The sequence below is a fragment of the Macaca nemestrina genome, chromosome 3 (genome assembly GCF_043159975.1).
Source record: "Macaca nemestrina isolate mMacNem1 chromosome 3, mMacNem.hap1, whole genome shotgun sequence".
Classification (NCBI taxonomy): domain Eukaryota; kingdom Metazoa; phylum Chordata; class Mammalia; order Primates; family Cercopithecidae; genus Macaca; species Macaca nemestrina.
The window spans coordinates 143,734,279-143,742,574 of record NC_092127.1 but is presented as its reverse complement, the minus strand read 5'-3'; the positions used below and the strand labels follow the sequence as shown (position 1 = coordinate 143,742,574).

The window sequence follows — 8,296 nt, the reverse complement described above, 5'->3', positions numbered from 1 at the left end:
AAACTATAGACTTTAGTTAACATTTTTCAATACTGGTTCAACAGTTGTAACAAGTATACCACACTCATGCAAGTTGCTAACATTAGGGGAATCTGTGTGAATATGTAATGGAGAAAAGGCATATGGAAACTATCTGTACTTTGTGCTCAATTAATTTGGAAACCTAAAACTGATAAAAAAAAAAAAAAGTCTGTAAATTTTTAAAATTACATGAAATTCAGTATTCAGTGTCCATAAATCAAGTGTTACTGGCCAGGAGGGAAAGAAAAAAACTATACATGTAGAAAGTGTTCCCATAAGTAGAGCTGCAAAACTTCCAAATAATACACAAGCATAACAATTTGAGAAATTTATTGAATAAATCATTCAAGATGCACTTTAACTGAAATACATCTTAAAATTTATATATCAAGCATATCATATAACTTAATTTTATTTATAAAAAAATAGTTTTAACTGATTAACAAAATTACATTTGAAAGAAAACATTGACACTCATTCCTGGTGAAATATCTAAAATAATCCAAAACAACTTAGGAAAGAAGTATCCTTCCCAGTAAAAATTTTAACATTAAATTGAGTCAACATTACACTTACTAAATTTTAGCAAAGTTTGTTTCAAAGTACAAGTTTCAAGCGATTTTATAGTAGATATTTCTTGCTATGTCTTTTCAACTCATGAAAATTTCCCTCTCTGGAAACAGCCCTTGACACACAGGGATGAACGTCTAGGTATTATATCTAATCATCTGACCCTGACTATTGCTGATTTATCCAAGAAGGAAAACCTGACACTAGTGTGGCCAATCAGGTTTCCTCTCTTGGAAATTTGAAATGTGGGATTTACATACAGGAACTGGGGAGTAGTTGGAGCTCAGCTTTATTACTGGCAGTGCTTGACAGAGAGGCTTCCTCACTCAATTCCTCTGTATTCTTTCTTTCTCAAGTCTTGGTTTTTAATTCTGGATTCCTGTACCTTATCTCTGTTTCAATGTGTGGCAATTTTTTTTTTTTTTTTTTTTTTTTGTGGCTTGCAAGCAAACAAACGAAATCTCAAATAATGCAAAGCTGAGTCAAATGTCCCTTCTCTGGGATTCTGGACTTTGGAAAAAGTGGTTGGGGTTGGGAGAAGGAGAGAAGAGGGAGGGACAGTGGCAGGGAAATAGGCAGAGGGAGAGGGAGAGGGAGAGGGAAAGAGTATGAGACTCTAGAATCGTTCAGAAAATATTTTCTATGACAACAAAAGGTCTAGAGAAACACAGAAGCTGTTTTCCAGAAAGAGGAAATTATGCATAGAAAAGAACTCAGTACTGAGATAGACATGGAGTTCTGAGTGTTCAAGTCTTTGATTGTGATTATTCCTGAAATACAAACATAGCCCTTTCACACCTAACTTACTAGGCTAGTCTCTTCAGCTGGGGGAGTCTATAGATATATTAAAGAAACAGCAAGGAGGAATCATAGATGTTTTGAATATGAAGGGACCTTTAGGAGCCAAAGTATGGGGAGACAAGGTATTGTGGTCAATTTCCAACTCAGCTTAACAAATAGTCTGGTTCTTAATGTGCTTTATTCTTTATTGCATTGTTCCATTCTTGTTTCATTTCCCTTCAGTTGGTTAGCTGATTCTTAGTTCCTGCCTCTTTGGCCCACTGTTCTTTTTGCAGATTATCACGTACATTTCACATGTCCCCTTTCCTTGGTTCTGCATTCAACCATTAGCTTCAGGTTAACATTACTTTCTTAGTGTACCTGAACTCATTCATAACGGTTGCCTAATTGCTCTCTCTTCTTTACTGGGTGGAAATCTCCTCAATACGTTTCCACAAAAGGACTTTCCAAGTACCAATAGTTGCATTAGTGTGACGTTAGAACTGTAACAACAGGACAAGGTAAGACTTGAGAGATATGCTCCGTACAATCAGGTGTCATTGAAGTCTTTTATAGGAGTGTTGCCGTGGCCAATAGAGAGAATATGAAAACAATTTAGAAATAGAATGACATCATGCATAGACTCATTGACTATCAGTCAACCTCAGTGGGTGATAAAAACTCAAATCAGACAAGAGTATTAGATAATAAGAAATTTGAATCCAGGGCACTTAGACAACAAGACAGCCTTAATTTGAAAAGCATGATGTTGGAATCCTCAGAGGTTTAGACTTGGCTTAGCATTGGCCATGAGAGTCTAATCGGGGGAAGTGTCCTGGATGTTTGTAGTCCACCTGTCATGCTAAGGTCTGAATTGTCTGTCCAAAGTTCATATGTTGAAAACTATATATTCATCTGTTAGAGATATGGCTTCTAAAAAGGTAATTAAGTTAAAATAAAGTTATAACGGTGGACCCTAATCCAACCTGGCTGGTGTCCTTAAAAGAAAAGCAAATTTGGGTACACAGAAAGATACTGGGGATGTGCTCAGAGACAAAAGAGCATGTGAGGACATCTGGATGCTACATTCCCCTGTTGCATCAGCCAGAGAAGGCTGCCATCAGTGAGCAAAGAAGACAGAAGAAATCAGACCTACTGACACTTGATTTTAGACCCCCAAACTCCAGAACTGTGAGAAAAGACATTTCTGTGTTTAAGCCACCCAGTCTGTGGAAGTTTGTTAGAGCAGACCTTGCAAACTAATACATTTCATAATCCTACTTAAATCTCCAACTAGTATTTACTATCAGTAAATTCAATTCAGAGGCTAACATAAAAATTACTTGTGATAATATAATTGACTTTTTAGTGCTTTAAAACTTAGCTTTAAATATAGGAATAAATTGTAAATATGTTTGATATTTGAAAAATTTTAAATGCCTTCATTTAAAAATAAGTAGTTAAATTTTAGAGAAGCTGGCATATTAGAATATAGAATATCTAACAGATAAGCCTTGCTATTCCCATTTAAAGTGTTATAATTGAATAATTGATTAAGACATGATTTAAGTTTACATTTTATGTATTTATAAGCCATACTTTAATTTAATTAAGGAATACATTAGGCAAACATAAGAGTCATTATATTTATTTTATTAGATTTAAAATAGTCATTTAAATGATGGGAAGGCTTATTTTTAGGTAAAAATTTAAAATTCTTAGAAAATTAAATATAATAAAGTTTATAATTCAAATTTAAAATGTTCAAAGGAATTTAGTTAAACATAGAAGGACCCATAGAAGTGATTGTTAAAATTTGGTCAAACCTATAGATAGAATAATAAAATTTATACATTATAAAGTATATGAAACTAGGGTTTTTTATTCATAAATTTAATAAGTCAAACATGATTTTACCACCAAACATCTTGGACTAACAGAAAAGTTGTAAGTACACCACCAAGACCTTTTCCCATTAATTATTTACAAATAATCTACTGACATGATCCCCTTTGGATTCTCAAATCCTTCAGTGTAATTTCCTACATTTAAGAACATTCTGCTACATAACTACAATATAATAATCAAAATCAGGAAATAAATCTAACCACAATACAATCATCAAAATTGGAAAATAAATATTCTTATATTATTATCATTTAATCTTCAGAGCTTTAAATTTTCACCATTTGGAAAAATTAAATTTTCACCAGTTGCCCCCAAATTCCCTTTATAGAATAAGGATCTACTTCAGAATCATGTATTGTATTTGGTTGTCATGTCTTTCTATCCTTCTTCAGTCTGGGACAGTTCCTCCTTTTAACCTTCACTATCATGATCTTGACACTTTTAAAGATTACAGGCCAGTTATTTTGAATAACATCCCTGGATTTGGGTTTGCCTGAGTTTTCTTTTGATTAGGTTCAGGTTATGCAACTTTGGAAGTACTATTACAAAGGGGATGCTATGGTCACCTGTTGCATCAGATAAGTCTTGCTCTTCCAATTTAAAATGCCATATTTGACAAATTGATTCAGACATGAATCTTATTTGCTAGGGCACGAATTCATTTTACTTCATTACTGATGATATTCTCTTTGATCATTTGCTGAAACTGGTGTCTTCCACCTATCTCCATTGTTTTCTCTATAATTAATAAATATTTTATGGATACTAAGTAAACACCCTTTTTCTTATTTAACTTTCAATTTATTCATGTCTGTAGATCAGTATGGACTCACTGTTTCCTACTTTATCTCTTAATTATCATCATTTTGATGCCCCAGTGGTCCTATATTTGGCCAGTGGGTACCCTTCACATTGAGTTCTGTGATCCTTTTGATAAATTCCATTTGTTTTTGGAGAACTTTTTTACTTCTGGCACTAAAAGGTATTCCAGACTCTTGTATGTTCCCTGCTTCAGCCCCCAGATTAGTTGTTTCCCCAAAGATCCCCATTCCTGCTTGTTTTGGTGGAAAATGGTGTTAGGAATCTAAGGTCCTGGCACTAGGTATGCTCACTGATATTGGTGGGTGGCTGCTCCTGGGCTCTTTCAGTTAACAGCGTGAGACTATACATGCACATATATATATTCCATATCTGTTCTATATATTGTATATACTGAAAATTATGAGATCACCCTGATATACCCAATTCCAATGTAACACCACTCCACTCACCCTGCTTGGCATCTGACATATCGCGCCAGGCCATTGCCTTCCCCATGAGTACACCCTTGCATTTGAACTGTGACTTCCTGCCTTGGGCTCTACTAACCCCACACCTGAGCAGATTTCCACCACTTGTCCCCACCTAATTGCCTCAGTTCAAGGTTGTTTAAACGTATCTCAAAATAATAAGAGCTACTTATGACAAATCCACCACTAATATCATACTGAATGGGCAAAAGCTGGAAGCATTCCTTTTGAAAACAGGCACAAGACAAGGATGCCCTCTCTCACCACTCTCATTCAACAAAGTATTGGAAGTTCTGGCCAGGGCAATCAGGCAAGAGAAAGAAATAAAGGGTATTCAAAAAGAAAGAAAGGAAATTGTCTCTGTTTGCAGATGACATGATTGTATATTTAGAAAATCCCATTGTCTCAGCCTCAAATCTCTTAAGCTGATAAGCAACTTCAGCAAAGTCTCAGGATACAAAATCAATGTGAAAAAATCACAAGCATTGCTATACACCAATAACAGACAAACAGACAGCCAAATCATGAGTGAACTCCCATTCACAATTGCTACAAAGAGAATAAAATACCTAGGAATACAACTTACAAGGGATGTGAAGGACCTCTTCAAGGGTAACTACAAATCACAGCTCAAGGAAATAAGAGAGGACACAAATAAATGAAAGAACATTCCATGTTCATGGATAGGAAGAATCAATATTGTGAAAATGGCCATAATGCCCAAAGTAATTTATAGAGTCAATGCTATCCCCATCAAGCTCCTATTGACTTTCTTCACAGAATTGGAAAAAACTACTTTAAATTTCATATGGAACCAAAAAAAGGCCTGCATAGCCAAGACAATCCTAAGCAAAAAGAACAAAGCTAGAGGCATCACGATACCTGAATTCAAACTATACCGCATGTTCCCACTCATAAGTGGGAGTTGAACAATGAGAACACATAGACACAGGGAGGGGAGCATCACACACCGGGGCCTGTTGGGAGGTGGGGGTCTAGGGGAGAAATAGCATTAGGAGAAATACCTAATGTAGATGATGGGTTGTTGGGTGCAGCAAACCACCACGGCACCTATACCTATGAAACGAAACTGTACGTTTTGTACATGTACCCTAGAACTTAAAGCATAATAATTTAAAAAAGAAAATACATTAAAAATAATTAAAATATAAAATAAAAAATAAAAAGGTATTTTGAAACACTAAAAAAGGGAATTAAATTGAATGGGAAATAAAGAAGAGGAACCAAATATTAATTTTTAATAGAAAGTGGCCTTCAAATATTAATATCTTTTCTGCACAAAAGCCACCTGCAGGGCACATTAGGAAAAAGTGTTTTTTTCTATCATCGAGTCTTGAGTTTTCTAAAATCTTTGTTTCCTTTAGATTTAATTTCCTCAGCTTCGCTGTTTTAGGATTCATGTTATCCAAGCATATATGCATATTAAACACTTTCATTCATTTTATACATCATTTCATGGGATATCACAGATTTTACTTACTTGTTTAGTACTGTTTAAAACCTTGTATGCCAATTTGAGATCCCTTAACGGTCAATATTCAATGATTTTAGCAGCTAGCACTGCCATATGGCAAAAGCTTGGTCCATTCGATTTAGCAACAGGGGAATTTTTTTTTTTTTTAAAATTCTGAGCTACATAATATGTCACCAATTTCCGTATCTTTGAAGTAGCACCAAAATTCTCTTCCATGAAATGTTGCAATCAGCTTAGAGCCTATCAGTATAATAAAAAGACAGTCAATATTACAGTTTTCTTTCTAATTTCTTTATTAACTTTATTGTTCTAATTTGCCTTCCAGCTACAGGGCTCATTTATTATTCTAATTTGCTCTGTCTATGGAATTTATTTAAATTTAGCAAATTATTAGGAAATTAACATGTTGGTACTTAAGTCTTCCTTCTGGAAATGTGGTCAAAAATGACAGCTTGTATGTAGAGTTCTGTCGGGATTGGGATTCTAGTAGAGTTGTCACCTGGCTGTGCCTAAAATACATAAATTACATTGTTAGTCAAGTCTATGGAAATACTTGGCCTTATTTTTATTATTTTTTTTTTTTTTGCTTTATATTGTAGAAAACAAAACTAACAAGTTTGTTTCCATGGAGATATATACATGTTTCCCCCTTAGTCTTTTTCTCAGGAGTGATGATAATTCCAATTAGGAGCTTTGAGGCCCTGGGTTGTGATATTGAAAATGCCCAGGATCAAAGCAGTGTCACAGGCTCATGCTTGTCTAGACTCTACTGAACCGCATGAGTCACTAACTTCAGAATTCCTAGCGAAGGCCTTTACAAACATGTGTGACTTCAGGGTAATAATTCAAAAAGAATCCTATCTTGATTTCAAGTTTGTCAAATAAAATGTCTCAAGTTTGGGATTGGTTTAGACCAGTGGAAGTGCCTGTCCATGGTGGGTTTTACATAAAGCATCTTTCTTATCACTTTAAAAACTATTTGATCTGCTTTTTTTTCTTCCTTCAAATTACAACCTTTTAAAAGGATTTCATCCTTTTAAAAAAAATATTGGATAGCTTATCATACTGATAGGCTTCTAGAAAGCCTCTATGGAAATAAGTATTTGCTAATGTGGTATTGATAAGGGAGAAGAAAGAAGTTTGGGTAAAGCTGATGCTCAGAGGAGAAAAAATGATTCTAAAAGAGTTGCACAATATGTACAATTAGAAAATTTTAGTTACTAGACCTTTTGCATATTTGATGTAGGAAAGAATTATATTATTTGCTCTCTCTTCTATGAATAAATAATTAGAAATTTAGAATTGAAGATGAAGAGAAGCTTTGGTATTGCCTTTTCCATATGGTACTTAATTTCTTGTGTTCAACAAAAAAGTGGGTGTCCTGACTGTGCCCCCATCTAAGTTAGTTTTGCTTTTTATTGTTTTTGTGCTATTTTATAACTCTTTAAGTTGTATAAAACTGATAATAATAGAAAATATCTTGCCCACAAAGATGCAAAATAATTCTGCCCAGTGGAATTCAATTAACCATTGCCCTGTATAGAGACCTATTTTGCAGCTATTTTATTTCAATTTTCCTTATTCCCTATACAGATATGTTCTCCTTTGAATTGGTTATAATATCTTACTGGTTCCTTCTATAATTAATGAATTAAATGAAATCTTTTGAACATTTATGCTGTAGCTGCATGATAGTTATTTATACCCCTTTAAAAATTGTCTTGTAAATATTTTGGAGGTTCTTCTGCCAATAGTCAGTGGATTCCTCTGATAGATGAATAACCTATATGCTGGAGGAGGTTGTACCCCTGGGGGCTTAAACCCAGACTCCCAAAGGCAAATCCCCAGTGAGAAATTTAACTTTGTGGATCTTCTGTTTCTTTCTATATTTTCCTTTTTGGCTATTTTTGTGTTTTGTTTTTGTCTTTGCAGCTTTTACAATTGATATATTATTTCCTGCTGGTGACAGCAGTGATTCAGAACATTGTGGGCTAGCCGTTGTGATTTCTGTAAATGGATTAATGGATTAGAGAGATTTATTCTCCTTGTGTGACAGACAATAACCTTTTTTAAAGTATTTTATTTTTATTGGTTGTTATTTGTCTATTTTGAGCTCAAATTAAGACTCTTGCACCCATCACGAAAGACTACAATGCTTTGATATATGAACTGGTGATTTTTCTGTGTTTACTTTTGATATGTGGCTAATACTTAGATCTGAAGTTATAAGCAG

The 8,296-nt window shown here is 34.3% G+C and overlaps 1 protein-coding gene across 6 annotated transcripts in view; it reads right to left on the bottom strand.

Moving 5' to 3' along the window:
- Nucleotides 1-1,077: 1,077 nt before the first annotated feature.
- Nucleotides 1,078-8,296, bottom strand: part of CFAP299 (cilia and flagella associated protein 299) — a 667,873-nt gene continuing 660,654 nt past the window's right edge. For 2 of the 6 annotated variants that reach the window (XM_071093562.1, XM_071093563.1), the window contains exon 7: nt 6,319-6,572. In XM_071093562.1, the coding sequence (XP_070949663.1) occupies nt 6,477-6,572 (96 nt within the window). In that variant the 3' untranslated portion in view covers nt 6,319-6,476. Of the gene's footprint in view, nt 1,875-6,318; nt 6,573-8,296 lie in introns of those variants that run through there. The other 4 variants (XM_071093559.1, XM_071093564.1, XM_071093558.1 and 1 more) reach the window with 4 other exon arrangements.